The following is a 19,722-nucleotide window of genomic DNA, read 5'->3' as shown; positions in this document are numbered from 1 at the left end:
TTGTCGTTTGTGCATTTCAAAAAATATTCCTGGTTAATTTTGTCAGCATCTCTCAAGATAAATGTGACCCACTGTTTTCTTCCCAATGCCCGGAGTGACGGGGTATAAGTGCAGTTTTGTGTGCTGTGCGATTTATTTATTTTTTTCTCCCACACATAATGTGATCGAGCCTGTAAAAGTTCATGAAGTAATTTTAGTCAAATACCACCAGGTTGAGAATTTTTGATGAAAAAGCAAAGTCATGATAGGACTTTGATGAGACTTCAATGTTCATTTAAACAATAAATAAAATATCGATAAGAAGTGATTTTTATAAACAAAATAATGGCGACTGTGTCTGCCTAAATGTGTGTGTGTGTGTGTGTGTGTGTGTGTGTGTGTGTGTGTGTGTGTGTGTGTGTGTGTGTGTGTGTGTGTGCGTGTGTGTGTGTGAGAGAAAGAGGGAGAGGGAGAGACAGCTTGTGTCTTCCTGTCAAAGAGGAAACTACATTCGACATAATCCTGACAAGACACAGTGTTTATGGATTCCACAGGCCTGATACAAATGCAGATCACCACACACAGAAACATATACACACACACACACTCATGATGCACATTCATGCAAACCCACATCTTACTGTCAGGGAGTGTCAGCATGCGTGTGTACTGTGTGTGGGGGAGTTATGTTGTAAATCACAGTAATCAATCGTGACCTGTATCAAGGCATTCCAGACACGGTGAACAGTCTGTTTTACATGGGGGCGCAGGGGGGCGCATGTGTGTTTGTCTTTGTGTTTGTGTGTGTGTGTGTGTGTCTGTGTGTGTGTGTGTGTGTGTGTGTGTGTGTGTGTACGGCTGTCATATGATGTCCGGCACCCAGCTGTCACAGATCAGAATTATGTGTCTCCAACACCACAGATACTGTATGTACAGTAACGTGCTGTTGTGTGTACGTGTGTGCATGCGCACGTTTTACAAGTGTGCAACATGGATACTTTTCCTTTTCCTTTGGATGATTAAATGTTAGTAAATATGCAAAAACAAAATACAAAGTTATTTCACTTCAACTGTAGTACTGCAGGACACTGGCAGTTTCTGAACATACTGATTTTAAAGTTACATTCAATAGAGTCATGTGACACGTCAACATAGCAAACTACCTTTCAAAATAATAAAACTATTTGATTTAAAGCTGCTACTTTAGCCCCCTGCAGGATGTCAAAGGAAGTGCACCCTCTGGTTCATATTAGCTATTCTACGGTGAAAACAAGTGTTTCTTTAGCAGTAACAGTTGTTAAATAGTGTTACTGCAGAATACATTAAAATGAAGGCGTATTTGAAAGACAAGCGCATTTTCATTCACCCCTTAATGTGTTTCTGTGCATCTTCAGCTCTTTGAACTCCTCCTGTATGTGCAGCGTGTGTGTTTGAATGTCTAAGTATCCCCATAAGGTTTGGTTGCCAGAACAGCAGTCTGATGCTGCGTAGCTAGACGAGGCATTGTTTGCATTATCGCTCCCCTTGTAGCCAGGGTGACATGTCTTGTGGGTCTTCCTCTGTGTGTGTTTTCACAGATTTGTACACCCACACAGACAAACACACCCACACATCACTGGAACCAGTTTGTCATGACATAAAAGACTACACTAAACTTTTCTGCTGGTTTTCAGCCCTGATTACATAATTAAAAATGTCTCCTTCCTTACATCACGTATCTATGTCTGTGGATGTACCACCCTGCTGGAAATACACACACAAAGACACACAAACCTGATGCTTTGAAACTGATCTTACTCACATACTCAGGCACACGTTGCACTCCATGGCCAAGATGAAAGGTGTTGATGGCTTGCGAGGGCCAAAAATCCACGACACGTCCTCATACTGAAACTATGCTGTAGTTTGATTTCCACTGACTGTCAAAGCGACACCTATGAGCGTTTTAAGCACCCTCTATAGGATCAACAGCACCTCGCACCTAAACAACCGAATAGGCAATTGGACTGTGGGAAAGTGACAGGCATATGGACCTTGGTCGTCATGGTAATAACAATAACACTTGGTTAACCTTGTGAAACAGTCACAGTTTAGTTGGTGCCAGGCACCGAGCCCACTTGGTTAGCTCTGAAAAAGATCATGGTTTGAGGAAAAAAAACATCCTTTTTGTTAAATAAGATACGTTACATACATGATGTCACATGACATTACTTCAAGTACATACACACGTCAGTGACATTATGCATGTGATGTACATAAAATACATTTCTTGAGTAAAAATTATTCCTTCCAGTCTGACACAGGACAGTATTTAGGAGTTCAATGGCATAAATGGAATATAGTATTCATCATTATGTTTTCATTAGTGTGTAAAACTAGCAATCGTTGGGGTTTTGTTTGAATGAGTACTTTATATAACTACAAAGGAAGCAAATCCTCTTCCAAGAATCACACCATGTTGCACTGCCATGTTTCTACAGTAGCCCAGAATGGACGAACCAAACACACTCGGAGGGGGAAGATGATGCGAGGTGTATCCAGTTGGTTGCAATCTGCATCCTCACTGCTCGATGCCACTAAATCCTGCACACTGCTCCGTTAATCGCACATCACTACACAGATGGTGGAAACTTAATTGTTGCGTATTCTGTTTCAGTTCAGTATGCAGCTCTTTTTTTCTCTCTTTAAATCATGCTCTTCTTACAGGCATGAAATGCAGCAGTGTGATTGTTGAGCAAGTGAATGATGAAGATGAAGACATTCAGTACTTAGAGATCTTGTGCTTTTTCTATGTACTGATGCCATATCAGTACTCCTCTGAGTTTTTGCAGTTTTATATATTGATCAGGTTCATAATAATACAAACAAAAAGGAGGATTTGTGGTTGTAATGTTTCAGTGACGTGTTTAGCGCAGAAAGAAAATAATCTGTTGTAAAGTAAGCAGACAAACTGCTGACTGGATTTATTATTTCCACATCTGACGTTTGTCAGTTTAGTCACAATGTTCAGGTGATCTATCATTGTATAACCCTATTTAACCATTATTCTAACCCTTTCAGGTTACGGAAAGGCAAACTGCCCACCCTTTAAAAAAAACTGTGCTCATCCTCCTCTGTTTCTGAGCACATTTGTTCTTAATAAGTATAAAATTATTTCTGCAATTTAAACAGTGGTAAGATAATATCCAACTTTAAGTGTCAAATGTCAATATAAATGACAATACCTGAAATCTCATAAAACATTTTGAAAGCCAGTGAAACCAGGGTGTGTGCGTGTCCACATTAAAACTGTGACTCTAAGCCTCATTAAATGAGCTTCATACATGGCTTGGCGCTGTAAACATGCTAACATTTTTTAATGGCACTTTCCTACATTGGTATTCATGTGAACTGTAGACCGTTAACCCCCACCACCCCACCCTAGCCCACTGATCATCAACAGAGAGGCGCACACACACACACACACACACACACACACACACACACACACACACACACACACACACACACCATTACGTGGCCCGCTGGCTCTCTGTTTTTCCATTAATATCAAGGGATTGAGCGTAACATTAGCAGATAAAGTGGAGACTAAGATGACATATATGCCGTAGATGGAGGAATTAAAGCCTAATATAATCACTCGGCCTTGCATGGGAAAAAACCATCACTCGTCACTACGCCTGACATTTTGATTTCCGATTTTTCTGGCACGGCAAGAAAGCTACGAGGACAGATGGAGACTGATTTCTCTTTTAAGTAAAGAGATGCTTAAGTGATTGTTCAAACGGTTCCCGCACATACTTGTAAACAAAAATGCACGTTTCAGAATAAACATGGATTCACACACAAACTATTGATCCTATACCTCTTAGGAAGTAGATGTGTAGGTGTGTTTGTGGGCGAGTGTGTCTTTAAGCTCTCCGTCCGGCTGGTTATTTTCAGAGCAAGTGGAGAGCACATCAGTTTTTATTAGCTTAATAAATCACCTTTGTTGTCAATCAAGCAGCAGAGAATAATTGGATATGGTTGAAGCCTTGCGTGATGGATTATAAATCATTCAAGATTAAATTAAAAGATAATGCACAAACTTAATGGTTTGTGTTTTGCAGTCTAAATTGCCTTGGAGCAGTGCTGTTTTCCTGCTTTATTGCAAGCCATTTTTCATTCCTCCAAAACCCCTCACATTTCACACCTTTTATTGCTTGGATGGAGCTTTGCCACTGCTCTTTTACATCTGTGTTGTTTGTTTTACAAATTCATTTTTTAGAATTCTCTTTATTCCTTTGTGGAGGAGATACATTCTTTTATAGAGGCAGGATGTCTTCAGTGAGAGAGAGAGAGAGAGTGTGTGTGTGTGTGTGTGTGTGTGTGTGTGTGTGTGTGTGTGTGTGTGTGTGTGTGTGTGTGTGTGTGTGTGTGTGTGTGTGTACAGGTATGTGTAAACGTGTGTGTGGATGATAAGTTGGCACTCGTGCCCCCTCTTGTTTACACACAGATTTGAAGACCCAAATTTGTTTTTGAGTGACATTTGCCTTCAGTCAGTTCTCAGCAGATGCACCTCAGGCCTGCAGCACAGATAATCCCCCACCCCCGCCCCCTCTCAAGAGATGTGGAAAAAAATAAAGAAAAGACGAGGCACCGAGACAGGGAGGAAGCCACAGAAAAAAAAGAGCTATATCATGTATATTATCCTACAGCCAGTGAATTTAAGTGTGTCCGTTTGCGTCGGAACAGAGCGGGCGTTATCATAATCGCCTCCTGCCTACTTGACAGGACCTCAAAGTGATCCTGTCATTTTATTTACACCCAGACCACTGTGTGATTTACTCCGAAACGCACACATATGCACACACACTTACACAAACACTCGCCATTCCTAACTTCCCTAGCGAGCCTGGTCGAGTAGGTTGGATGACATCTTTTGATCAGAGCTGTCCAAAGAGATCAGAGCAGACTGGGAGGTAATAGATACCCAGCAACTAAACAGACTGCACTGAAAAGGGTATGTGAGTGTGTGTTTTTCTGACAGTGTGGATGTGTGTCAGTGTGTGTGGGAATAGAAAACACATTTCAACACTCAGATTTAGCAAATCTTGCTCAAAAGTACAAAACCACTCAAATTACTGCGTAACTTGCTGGCATACAGCATCATTTTCCTTCGTAATGTCTGTGTGAGTCTTAAATGCATTATTTTAGTTCATGCGTTGTACATTATGGTGATTTCCCTGTCGTTGTGTGTGAACACTCGTATATGTCCCTTTGCCAAGTCAGATCTGCCCTGTGGGAGACCCGAAGAAGACCTGTGGCAAAGATCAAGGAATTAAAGAAAAGTAAAAGAAAAAAGACAAGTGAAAGAAAGAACAAGCCTGTCTGAAACTGGAGAAGGCAGAAGGAGGGCAAAATAGAGAGAAAGAGGCAGGGAAGGGGCAGAACATGACAGGTGGAGAGAGGAAGAGACGAAAAACAAATGGGAGATAGTGGAAATGATGGATCCTGCTCTGCCCTGGTTGGCTAACTCGGCACACCCCGCTGTTTTTTCTTTTTGCGCGCGCACACACACACACACACACACACACACACACACACACACACACACTCTCTCTCACTCTCTCACATATTCACACATCCCCTGGGACGAGTGCTCATGACCCGAGGTTGCCCCGTGGGCTTTGAGAGTATGACTGCTCCAAGTGCAAGCTATCTGAATAACAAAGGACAGGCAGAGGATCATTTACTGACAGTGCCCCTCTGATAATATTTGTGTGGTGTGAACAATATTTTGTTTGTTCACACACACAGCAACACACTTTTGGTCAATTTTGGTTCGGTGCTAGAGGTTATGAACACAGACACACACACAATAGCAATACTGTGGTAACACGTGTGCAGATCTTGAACTGGGACAGTAAATCAGTGGGAACGCTGCTACATAACAACTTGAAAATATCTCTGAAAATATGTTTCTCATAAATGGTCTATGTAAAATATTATTATTGTATATCGGTGACTTTTAACATTCAGTATTATAGATTAACAATTTTTGTGCGTGATTTTAACTCAGTGCTGCACGTGCGCGCTGACGTGTTGCATGTGATTTGTAAAGAAAATTGTCTTTTTCAAAATGAATACTGTATGTATACACACACACACACACACACACACACACACACACATACGCACCACACCGATGAGTATGCCAGTAGCTCTCTAACCTCGACATAGTCTTGTATTGGCATTGTAACTATAGCATGTAAATACACTGCCAGGAAGCTCTGCAGCTAAGTGGCATCGGGAGATGATTAGCCTGGCTAACGCAGTTCACACACACACACACACACACACACACACACACACACACACACACACACACATACACACACACACACACACACACACACACACACGCACAAGTGGCTACAACCGCATCTGTATTTCTAAATAATCACAATTTTTCCTTGATGTGGCGCTGCTGCAGCTCGAGACAGACACACTAACTGCTGCCACTCCAAATCTAATCTCCCCTCTCTCATCCACCTTCTCTCTCTTGCACCAGTGCTATTAGTGTGTTGTATAGGCTAATATCAGCTTCTTTGAATGCCGTTTTGGATAGTATCACGATGTTCATTACTACTTACAACCAGCATGGAGCGTCCACATAAAAATATCTCACAGAGCACATTTTGATGTAGCCCTGCAAAAAAATAATATGCATGTAAAATTAATTTAAGAGGGATTCAACAACAACGTCAACAAAAAATAGGACCCAATCACTGTTATTTAAAACATAGAATAATAGCCAGTCTAAATCAAATTGAAACAGGCAAAGGTTTGTGGGAGATTGGTTAGTTAATTAGTGTGATGAAATAGAAATATATATTTTTCTGATGTGTTATGTAATATTACTTAAAAAAAAACCACCAAAAAAACTATCAGATTTTAAAGACATAAAAGCTTGCAGAAGGACTGTAATGTTACCACATGTGCAAGTTTCCTCTGATGGACGGGGTGATGGTTATTTTTGGATGACTCATTATACATCATGTGTGGTGATGTTTTTTACTAATATGGCTTGCCAATGGAAGAGGAATTAGTGTGTCTTATTCCACTGATACCGTAACTATGTTACACAAGTGTAGTTCGTCATGTAGCCGGTTGAAGGAACAGCTCCATTCGTCAGGCATCTGGGTCGATCAAACACCCCCTGGGATCAATGGCACGCCTCGCCAGTCCCAGGGCACTCACTGCAGACAGCCATGCCCCTTTAACCACCATCACAGCACACACACACACACACACACACACACACACACACACACACACACACACACACACACACACACACACACACAGAAGCCATCCAACTAATTTGTCTGTGCATGTCAAATCACAATAATTAAGCATTATCGATCTCAGATTCAATTAACTTCATTAACGTGGTTTGCACCGGTGATTGGGGAGGGATAGAAATGAGAGAGGGAGGTGAGATTATAGGATCTCATCAAGTGGGAAATGGCAGAGGAGGGAATGCATGGTAACCAGAAAGATGTATAGACACACTCACACATAGCGAACATCTCAGAAATTCTGGATGGGGGTTGCTTTGCTCTCTGGCCTTCAGTGTCCTCAGCTTTGTCTCAAGAAAAATGTTGCTCTACATGAGACTGCTGTGGACAGTTTGTCTTTCTTTTTTTAAAGAAACACACACACAAACACACACACACACACACACACACACACACACACACACACACACACACACACACACACACACGGAAACTGCCCAATCTAAGCTGAAGTGTAAACAGACAGCGCTGATGTGCTTGTGTGTCTGATAGGACTGTTAAGTGGTTATATAAGCATGATAAACTGTTTCCTAAGATCATAACATCTGTAGAGCACATAAGCATTTCCTCTCTTTCTGCACAGACAGGATTTCAAAGACGCTGTTCAGCTTCATAATCTTTCTAAGTATTTTTGATATGACTGTAAATCAAAATTTTACATTTGTTTCCAGTTAAGCACTTATTATTATAATTATTTACTGTTTTAGCAGGGATTTGTAATTTTGTTCAGATGTCAAAAATAATTTCAAAGCCCTTCCAGCTTATCCAGAAACAACTGCGCTGTTTGCTTCCTTGCCTCCATTTCAAAACCTGCAATCTCACCCAGCCTGTTCTCCTGAAAATGAGATCAAACCACATCTTCCACCCTGCTGATAATTCATCTGGAACTCTCTCTATCTCCCTCTCTGCTAATTAAAAGAGCACCTGCATACCTGGTGTGTTTGGCCCAGGCTCCCTATACTCCAGTGGTAGTGTGTTTGTGTGCGTGCGTGGATGTGTTTTTCCATATTTATCTCAGTATCCTGGGTCACAGTGTTGTAAACCTCTCAGTCTGGGCCAAAGCCAGGGGCCTTGGGGATCATCTCTGCATGTTCATGTGTGTGTGTGTGTGTGTGTGTGGCCCCCGTCTTGACTTCCTTCCAAGACCTGGCTCCCTCTTCGTCCTCTCCCTATTCCTCCTCCACCTCTTCCCCTCCCTCAATCTTCAATCACTGTACCACATTTATTCACGTATGCTTCCCCCTTTTCCCCTCGGTTTACACTACAATATGTTACTGCAACAATAAATGGGTCTTACAATACTGACTACATGTAGAGTGACCTTTTCCACTTCTTGCACTCCATATACTCAACATTGAACAGTGAACCCATTCAGTGACACGTTTTGAATAAATACATTGAAAGTGGGACAATAAACAGCCACTTTATTGAACCCAATAAAATAAATGCATTACTTATATATATATATATATATATAGCTGTGATGGTAGGTTGACCACACAGGACTATAGGTTCGACGAGTTGGTGAAAACTGCTGTATTGTATGGAAAAAAAAAAGGATTATTGTACTGTAAATTGTCTTTAATCGTTATGTGTGAAAATCTATTAATTTGGTGGTGACGATGCAGGGATGCTTATGTTCATCTAACAGAAACCTATTCTTTGTATCAGTATATCAGTCCTCCAGGATTTCACTGATTTCACTTTGCTGTGGCTTTCCCCTAAAATACTGATGCCAATTTTGTGGTTTTATGTATTTTTTGTGTAAATGTAACAGTGTAATGTAGAATACATCTGGGCCACATCCACTCTAAAAAATGAAATGTTATACTTTTCTTTTCTTTTTTTTAACATAATATTAATTCTGCACATACAGCATGCACAAAAATAAGATGCAACTGGGATAGTTTATAAAACTAATGCTATTTATCTCAAACTGTATGTTTAGACTGACGGAGGGAGGTGTGACGAGTGCGATATCCTATTTCTCATGATAATTCACATTTCCCATAAACCCTATCATTTGCAGTTTAGCTCCATTCCCAGTCAACCAGCCTGTAGTTTCTTTGGATGGTGAGAGGAGGTTAAAGAGCCTTGCGAAGATTGTTTGACTTTGAATGGTTTGTTGCAATTGTAAGACCGTGATTTCCTGGAGGGACTGATTTGACGCTGACACTGTATCCGTCCAAGTGTTTCCATATTTCACCATCCTCTGCCTCAAACTAGTCTAGAAACCAGCTTATGCCTCCATGAAGCCTACACACCAAGGTTTCATTCAACAGAGCGGTCTTGTACTATTCTATTTTCCTCTGTATGTGTCTTATATAGACCACATACAAAGATGGGTTTGCACACACAGGCAAATACACACTGTGTTCCTATCACACAAAGGCAGCTAATTTGAAGTGTACGTTGTATTTTAAAGGTGATTTCATGTCTGTGTTCGGCCTTAATGAAAGCACCGGGCTGCTGTGTTCGACTGTTTCCTCAGCCAGAGCATTGTTCTCTTACACAGCTGTCGTTTTGGCTGATTCAGAACAGATGGCATGTACATGTGGGTCTGCTCGGCTGCACGTATGTACAGGCGGGTGGATGTGTCTGTGAGAAAGGAGGGGGGAGAGAGAGACAGAGAAAGACAAGGAGAGATGAGCAAGCTCTGAATGGAGGGAGAGGATGATGTGTTTGTGTATGTATGTGTGTGTTATAACCACAAATGTAAAAAAAAAAAAAAATTTAAAAATGCATCTGAAAGGGATCGTCCGTGTTTTATAAATCGCTGTACTTAACTATAGTGAAAGACAACTGACATTAATGCATGCATTGTCGATAAGGGTCATGTAGCCCTGCAATTTTTAAATTGCACATAACAGTTTGTTTGAAGTGTTTCAGATGGATCCTTTTTGTTAGACTGAATGCTGGAACAGATTGCATGTTCTACAGAGAAACTCCTGAGCTCGCCTGAAGGCAGAGTTGTTAGAGTACAGCACCAACAGTACAGCTAGTGTGTGTGTGTGTGTGTGTGTGTGTGTGTGTTTGCGCGCCTGCTTGTGTGTGTGATGGGCTCAGGGATATCTGTGTCTCTATGCATCTGTTTATCCCACGGCAGTGTCTTATCATCGCCGTTGGCAACCAGTGGCCTGACAATGACAAAGACTCCTCTCTGTTTTGCTGCTGATGCAGTACGAGCACATACACAAGTTCTCTCACACACACACACATACACACAACTTACCATGCTCAGTGAGAGATGGGAGTTGGCAACAGCTGAAGTGTGTGGTATGATAGGGTTGGCAGGTTGCGCAGGTATTACTTGTGAGAGCTGCGTTTTCACAAAACTCCATGCAGGATGTGGAATTTTGATTTCAACCTAATTACCTTGTGCAGATGTATTTTCTCTTTCTGTTTGGAATAGATGTAATGCATTTGTTTTCTGTTTATTTATTTTTTTAATCTCATCTTTTGAATTGATAGATTATGAATGCATGCCCTTTGTGCCACACCAATTCCACTGACCGACTCACTCTGTGTTTACATACCAGGGTAAATGAGTGATGGCCTGTTGCAGAAAGGTATGCTAGGCACAAGGCCACTGACGTCTACACACATTCTCATCTTCTTCACCAGTGTAGTTGCTAAAACAAGGAAGAGGTTTGTGTATGCTTATGCCTGTGTGTGCTTCACTTGTTATTCAGAAACCCAGCCTTAATCACAAAGTGTGAGCATGAAGCATTTCTCATCTGATGTTGTTTTATCCCTTTGATAGACTTATTAACAAAAGAAAACATTCATAGATGCTCAAAGAGGCGAGATTGTGATTTGTCTTGATACATCTTTTCTCTGTGATTTCCATTGTATTATTCTTAAACTAGAGGGATTTGAATATAAATTGAAAGCCTCAAGCCCTCTCCCTGAAGCTAAACTGTAAATAATAACTCTAAACTTTTTTCTAATCTTTGGTAATTGAAGCAAATGGGTTTTGCGGGTGAGATATGTCGCAGGGAAACATACATATATTTTTTTTATTTACGAGGAGGCGAGGGCTGAGCAGCGTAATGAGTGAAAATGCATGCTTAATTTAAATGGCGAGTGTGTCTGTTAGGGAATGCATTAGAGTCTGCAGAAGAAGCGTAAGACATATTAATTGACAGACAGGAACCGCTGTCTCCGAGGTTGATACAAGTAATTTATTACTTCAGAAACGAATGCCACCGCCAGAATGTGCTTCATTAATTTCAAATTTAGTTTTAATTTCAAGCTGTTGCCCCTTGAGAAGAATAAGGTGGCAAGTTCTGTTTGAAGAGACATTTTTCCCCGTCTCCCTCACTTCGTCTTTCTCTTTCCATCCTCCATATCTCTCTCTCTCTGACTGTCTCTGATTTTCTGCAATACAGAACAAAGACCTGGAGCTGGAGAGAGAGAAAGGGGGGTGTGGTGATTTGATTCCAATTGGAAAACAATGTCAGTGTAAAAGGGGGAAGTTAGAACAGGATTACTATTTATGATAGTTAATACTTTGTGAATGTCTTTGGGTGATTGCTCTGTCTATTCTGTAGACAATGCCAGTAGGCTACTTTGTGTTTGTATCAGTTCACTGGTTATAAAGCATCAAAAATACAGTAAATAACCTTCGCCATTACATATGCTGCCAGTGTCCTTTTAACAAATATTTTTCTCTGTTTTTGTCTTTTTCTTCTTCCTTTCTAAGCAGCATACGTTCCTGAAGATGAGAAGGAAGCAGCCCTGTTGGATGAAGACCTGGAAGGAGAGGACTCAGCTCAGGAAGGGGAGGAACCTGCTGTCAAGCTCCAATGCCAAGACAAGGATTTCCTTCTCAAAGACAGACCGGGATACATAGGCTTCCATGACTCCCCCAACGCTGCTGACTTTTCTGGTCAGGAGCTGGACAGTGAGTCTCACCTGAGTGAATCCAGTGACAGAATGTCTGATTTTGAGAGTTCCTCACTTAAGAATGAGGATGATGTCCTCCTCTCTAAAGACCCCTCAAATGCCCTTTCCCCGTCCTCTTCTGCAGTGTTGGCTGCTGCCAGTGCCGCTGCTGCCGCTGTAGGTGGAGATGAGGCCATATTAGCTGCAACGGGGTCTGTGGCTGACAGCTTGGAGAAAATGAAGGCCATATACACCTCCTTCCTGACAAACTCCTATTGGTCTACACTGAATCTGAACCTAAGTCAACCCCCTGCAGAAAAAGCCCCACGCAGTCATAGCAGCAGCAGTAGCAGCAGCAGTAGCAGTAGCTGTGGAAGTGGAGGCTATGACTGGCATCAGACAGCTATGGCTAAAACCCTTCAGCAGGCCTCACAGAACCATCACAACCGAATAGGTCTAGTTCAACATCCCACAGTGGCTGTATCCACGATGTCTATGGAGCCCAACCTCTTTAGTACTGTCCAGCTGTACCGGCAGAGCTCCAAGCTCTATGGCTCTATATTCACCGGTGCCAGCAAATTCCGTTGTAAGGACTGCAGTGCAGCATACGACACACTAGTGGAGCTCACAGTACACATGAATGAGACAGGGCACTACCGCGATGATAACCACGAGACAGGTGGTGCGGGTGCTAAACGGTGGTCAAAACCTAGAAAGCGGTCCTTGCTAGAGATGGAGGGGAAGGAGGATGCACAAAAGGTTCTGAAGTGCATGTACTGTGGACATTCCTTTGAATCCCTTCAGGACCTAAGTGTCCACATGATCAAGACAAAACACTACCAGAAAGTGCCTCTGAAAGAGCCTGTTACACCGGTGGCAGCTAAGATTATATCCTCGGTTCGAAAGAGAGCCCCTATTGACTTAGAAATCCCTAGCTCACCTGACTCTAATGGAGGCACCACACCGAAGCCCACCTCCCTCAATGACTCTAATGACATGCTCCAGAAGGTCATCAACCCTTACATCACACCTAACAACCGCTATGGACACCAAAACGGTGCCAGCTATGCGTGGCAATTTGAATCCAGGAAGTCACAGATCCTCAAATGTATGGAGTGTGGCAGCTCTCATGACACACTGCAAGAGCTAACCGCTCATATGATGGTGACAGGACACTTTATTAAAGTTACTAACTCTGCTATTAAGAAAGGCAAACCAATTCTCGAGTCATCCACCCAAGCCCCCACATCCAATTCAACACCTGAAGAAAAGGTGCAGTCTGTTCCCCTGGCGGCCACAGCCTTCTCCCCTCCACCTGCCCCAGCACCTCCTCCAATCAGCATCTCCCCCCCAGCAATGGTTGTGGATATTAAAAAGGAGGAGAAAGAGGAGGAATGCACTGTGGAGTCGATTGTCAACAATGGCAACAACATTAGCAAGGAAAAGAAGGCAGGAGGTGAAGAAGAGGCTGAGGAAAAGTTTGATATTTCTTCAAAATACACCTATCTGACTGAAGAGGACCTAGATAAAAGTCCAAAGGGGGGTCTTGACATCCTCAAGTCCTTGGAGAACACAGTGACGTCAGCCATCAACAAAGCTCAGAATGGAGCGCCAAGCTGGGGTGGATATCCCAGTATCCATGCCGCCTATCAGCTCCCAAACATAATGAAGCTGTCACTGGGTAACTCTGGAAAGAGCTCTCCCCTTAAATACATGTTCCCTGGAGGGGAGCTTCTCTCTCCCACCAGTAAGAGCCAGCCACTGATATCACCTCCAAGCCGCCAGACCTCCCCACTGCCGAAAAACAACTTCCATGCAATGGAGGAGCTAGTCAAGAAAGTAACAGAGAAAGTGGCCAAAGTGGAGGAGAAAATGAGAGAGCCCAGTGTTGTTGTGAGGAGTTCTCCTGTGAGACGTACCACACCCTCACCTTGCAACAGTGAAGCAGAGGACTCAGCTCGAGGAGAGTCCCCCAAAGAAAATAGAGCAGGAGGCTGTAAAACTCCAGAGACTGCAAGTGAAGTAGAAAAAATAGTAGGAGATGGAAATGGAGCCAATCACAGAGATTTGAATGGTGATATTTCCATAAAGGAGTCTGTGGAGAATGGCGTAGAGTCCACGACTGTGACCTCCCCGCTGCCTGCCTCTCTGTGTGGCAGTACAGCTATCATCACAGACCATCCACCTCCAGAACAGCCGTTTGTCAACCCTCTAAGCGCACTGCAGTCAGTAATGAACGCCCACCTGGGAAAGGCCGCTAAGCCTGCCCTGCCCTCCCTTGACCCAATGAGCATGCTGTTCAAGATGAGTAACAGCCTAGCAGAGAAAGCAGCAGTGGCTGCTTCCACCCCACCAGCACACACCAAAAAGACCAATAATGACCACTTAGACCGCTACTTCTACCAGCAACATCTAAACAATGACCAACCTATAGATCTCACCAAAGGAAAAAATGCTGACAAAAGCAGCAACAGTGGATCTTTAGGTTCCATGGCTCTCTCTTCCAACACCACCACGCCCTCCTCAATTTCTCCCTCCTCTGCTGTCACAATGACCAAAGCTTCTGCTGCAGTCGCTTCCTTTATGTCCAACTCTCCTTTGAGAGAAAATGCCCTCTCAGATATCTCTGACATGCTGAGGAACCTGACAGAAAGTCAGGCTCTCTCCAAGCCTTCCACACCGACCAGCCAGTCCGAGCGCTCAGACATTGAGGGGGTCACACAGGACGAGACAGAAGATGTTTCACCAGCCCAGAAACGTAAAGGCCGCCAGTCCAACTGGAACCCTCAACACCTCCTCATCCTCCAAGCCCAGTTTGCTTCCAGTCTGAGGCAAACAAATGATGGCAAATACATCATGTCGGACCTGAGCCCACAGGAGAGAATGCACATCTCCCGTTTCACTGGCCTCTCAATGACGACAATATCCCACTGGTTGGCCAATGTCAAGTACCAGCTGAGGAGAACCGGTGGCACCAAGTTCTTGAAAAACTTGGATTCAGGTCACCCAGTGTTCTTCTGCAGCGACTGCGCCTCTCAGATCCGCTCACCGTCCACCTATGTCAGCCACCTGGAATCCCATTTGGGATTTCGTCTGCGTGACCTGGCTAAGCTCTCCGGGGAGCAGCTGCTCAGCCAGATATCGCAGCATCATCATCAACAACGCCACACCAAAGGACTATCTGAAAAACTGTTCTCTAATCTTCACCCATCCAGCCACCCTTTGCCCTCCTCTCTACCCACATCCCTACCTCCTTCCATCCCCGTATCCCTGTCATCGTCCTTAACCACCTCATTGCCCTCGACTGAATCTCTGACACTCTCCCCAGATGATGATGACATTGGGGCAGTGTACCAGTGCAAGCTCTGCAACCGGACTTTTGCGAGCAAGCATGCGGTTAAGCTTCACCTGAGCAAGACTCATGGGAAGTCCCCTGAGGACCATCTCATGTATGTGTGTGAGCTGGAGAAACAGTAGCACTAGCTGGGGACAATGCTGCACTGTTTCATAATGGCTCACTCTTTCTTGCTCTATCTCTCTCTAGCCTTTCACAGACATTTAAAAAAAAAGAAAGGATTATTAAAATGATGGAACTGCACAAAGATACTATACAACTACTGCTCTGAGTTTTGGCACATTGTTTTACATTTTGTGTTGTAGCAGTTTTTATTTTGTTTATGTGTGAGGTAGACTCACTCTGGCCCATCATACTTGATTTTAGTGCTCTCCTTTGACAGGAATAGACTTTTTGTATTCAAAATGGGCAAATGGGGGCTGTTGTTATTGAGAAGCTACAGTATATGAAGGTTTAAAAAAAGAGATTCTAAAATGAAGTGGTGTGTATTTTGAAATTTATGTAAATGAAATTAGGTTCCTTTCTATTTTGGCATCACTGAGGTGTGATAAGCTGCATGCATAAATAAAACAGTTTAGTTAAACATTTTATAACTAAACCTGGTGCACTTTCCATGGTTTTCTGTTCTTTTTTTTAACTCTCCTGATTGCTTTATTTTCTGGTTTTAGTTTTAGTTTTTTGATTTTTTTTTTTTTTTTTTTAATATAACGTTTTTGTGCTGGAGTTAGCATTTAAAATTTAACCCTCTGAGTACGTCAAAGCACTTCTACACCTAAGATCCAAGCACTATTGACTCAAAATTTGAGATTGGGAATTAGATGTGCACTGTGTCTGCATTGCTTGTTTCCCAGACATATAATATGTTGAGTCTAATCCTACACATGAACATGTTTTTAAAAGGAGATTCTCCACTCGGTGAGATGTTTTTTTTTTTTTCAGGCTTCACATTTATCTGGTAGATGTTCCACAGGAATTGACACACAAATTGTAGCTATGTGGTCAAAAAGGAAAAAAAAAAAAGAAAATATTTTACTTTGGTTAATCAGGGACCTATATGAATTCAGGTCTATGTAAAATATGTATATAAAAACATACGAATTAATTCCCATCTAAATTATGCATCATTTCTATATTTTTTAATTTAAAAGGATTATGACTATCTGCTGGTGCACAGTATATGAAGACATAAAAATTGTTTTGCACAATAGTTTTATAAATGTGTTATGTAATCAAAGGATATGAAAAAAGGGACGTAGCAAAAGAAAAACAAACAATGAATCTTTTTATTCCCGACTCGTGCTCAAAGGGTTAAAGGCTCTTTTTATCAGACACTACTCTACATGTGCCCCTGTATGAACATTAAAAAGATATTAAAGGTTGTACAAAAAGATGTTACTTTATGAAGATATTTCACATGTTAACTGTTATTTATAAGCACTCTTGGTTGTTTCATATTGTTGAATGCCTTTTTGATTGGTCCTATTTTTTTGTTGTCTAATTACTCTGCCATGATTCCACACTGCAGCTTTATCTTTTTGAGATATGAAAGGTAACCATGGTTACACTAACCCCTTGAATGACAAGTTCTGCTACATTTTTGGCAGTTAATTTGCTGAAGTAACTGACAGCTGCCAGTGTTGAGAAATAATAAAAAAAAAGATCCTTATGTGTAAAATATCAGCATGTTAACAGCACAGATAATGTTATGCATTCGGTGCCGTTAGTCTTTTTCATTTGGTTCTTTTGTTTTCTGTTGTTGTTGTTCTTGACAATGAACCCCCATTATATGACTTCATATAACCTTGTTTTCTACTGCAGCATTAAAAAAAGGAAACCGTTTTTTTGCAATAATGTGTGTGTGTACATTGTGTGTGTCATGGCTATCAATTATATGTGCGCTGTGCAGTCCCTAATGAGCACATTAAACTGGGAGTGTGTCAACGTCTGTCTGTGACGAGCTGCAGACTAGTTTACAGTGAGTGGCAGCAGCAGGGCCATGTGGGAGAAAAACACACACACACACACACACACACACACACACACACACACACACATATTGAGACATGCAAACAGACACCATCATTGTTGGGCTTCCCTGTAGCCTCTGCTGTTGTCCTAGCGCTTGAGACGTAAGACAACTGCATATTTAAGATGGAGCTTGCAGCATAAGGTTACAGAAACAGTTGTATCTTTCTAAGGGGGCAGTAAATGATGGTGGTCTCTCAAAAAGTATCTCATTAAGCAAAAAAAAAAAAAAAAAAATGTATGGGGTGAATAAAAATATTTAATTTAATACATTTTTAAATTTAAATTGAACTTGCGTACAAATGCATATGTACTTAGACAAGTTGCCATTTGATGGTGTCACATGCCAATGTGAGAATTAATTTCATACATTTACTGTGAAAAAAATAAAAAACTCCAGATAGCAACTGAGCTCCGTATTCACCGTCTGTCTACACGTGGGATGTGAGAGTATAAAGACTCCCACACACTCCCACAAAGTTTTGCTTCCATGTCTCCAGCTCTATAATTACCTGGGACGTCCTTTTTGTGACTACTCTCCACAAGGTAAGAAACCTGGCAGATATATTTTTTCAGGCTTCATGGGAGATGACAACAATGCTGACAAGATGAGCAGGTCGTTTCAAGTGTTTATTTAGTCATATTTTTCTCTGGCTGGAACTGTGATTAAATAGGAATTGTATCGCGACCATTGTTGGTGATGTGTTTTGCACAACAGTATCATATAGATAAAGCAGATGGAATGGGGGAAATTAACCTTATAGGAGAGAGATGTCTGTTAGAGCTTCTTTTTTTTTTGCAGATATACTTAAGAATCAGTGTATGTTCAGGACACATTAGGGAATAAGAATACAAAGCTGTTAGCTGAAAATAGAAATGTTGAAGAACTACCAAATACATTATCAACACGTAAATCTGCTCATACAAACACACACACACACATCCTTTACATAAATATATACAGAGCACCCATTAAATAAAAAAGTGAGATAGTACTTTGTATTCCTAAACTATATTACATTTTTCTGCTCAGTTCTGCAATTTAATATTCCATGCTGTAAAAACACATCCGTGCATGGGCAAGTACACACACACCTCCACGATACACAATCACCTCTGAACTGTACAGTCCAGTAATTCTCTCCTTTTCCTCACATAGACACACAAAAGGCACTTACACACACACACACACACACACACACACACACACACACACACACACACACACACACACCTCTCAACAGCCAGGTAGAAGGACTTCATCTGCGGTGACAAGGTGCCACTGTGTGTGAAAATGTCAGCCTTCAACAGTGCAGCCTGAAGTCTGGCACCGTATTTAAGGCTCTCATTAGCCTCAAAGAAAATATGCGTGAAATTGAAGTGTAAGAAAGTCATTTTCTCTCTTCCTGCCTTCACATCCAGCGAGCACAGCCAAGGGCTTATTAAGGTTCAAAACTAGCATGCAGGAGACAATGGGTACCACCCCTGGACTGTACATGTGTGCACGCGCACACACACACACACACACACACACACACACACACACACTGAAACATTCACAAACGTACAATGTATCTCAGTGTAATCATAATGTAGACTAAATCCCATCAGTTACAAGCCAGTGAGGTAAAATGATGAGTAAATGCTGACTGCCAGACACTGAATATCCAGAAACACAAAAACGTATGTATTTATGTTTTGTTTTTTGTTTTTTTTATTTGAACATTGATTTATTTGAGAACATTTGTCAGTAACTGTGGTAACAGCAAGCGTGCTTTAAAATTACAGGTCCAGACACCAGACACATGTATCATTGGGAGCACTTAGAACATATTGATATTGTGTGAACAATACAACAGAAGTTTACACTGCAAACAAACATTGGGTGAAGATGTTCATATTCCTGTATTCATAGAGAAACCTTAAGAAGACAGTTGTAAATTATGTTCAACTCCAGCTGTGCAGAAACAGGGGTTGACTACATACAGAAGCAAATACCTCATAAGAATACGTTTAATGGCTTCTCCTGAAAAAGTGTTAGCTGTCGGATATGGCCGAGATTTGATGTTATGAAAAAAGTAATTTCTAACTTTAACTTCTGTAGATGGGCCCACGGTTGGAAGATAGCTGAAA

General features: G+C 41.8%; 1 protein-coding gene across 2 annotated transcripts in view; it reads left to right on the top strand.

Annotated features, from left to right (window-relative positions):
• The window catches only part of tshz3b (teashirt zinc finger homeobox 3b), a 38,016-nt gene extending 20,007 nt beyond the window's left edge, over positions 1 to 18,009 (top strand). Inside the window, exon 3 of one of the 2 annotated variants that reach the window (XM_069173929.1) lies at positions 12,031 to 18,009. In XM_069173929.1, coding sequence (XP_069030030.1) covers positions 12,031 to 15,686 — 3,656 coding nt within the window. In that variant the 3' untranslated portion in view covers positions 15,687 to 18,009. Of the gene's footprint in view, positions 1 to 12,027 lie in introns of both variants that reach the window. The other variant, XM_069173928.1, reaches the window with a different exon arrangement.
• Positions 18,010 to 19,722: the final 1,713 nt, after the last annotated feature.

Source organism: Embiotoca jacksoni, unplaced genomic scaffold, assembly GCF_022577435.1.
Source record: "Embiotoca jacksoni isolate LCO1_2020_lvr unplaced genomic scaffold, fEmbJac1.0.p SCAF_6, whole genome shotgun sequence".
Taxonomy (NCBI): Eukaryota; Metazoa; Chordata; class Actinopteri; family Embiotocidae; genus Embiotoca; species Embiotoca jacksoni.
Note: the sequence above shows the minus strand (reverse complement) of the source record. Positions and strands in the feature narration are given on the sequence as shown.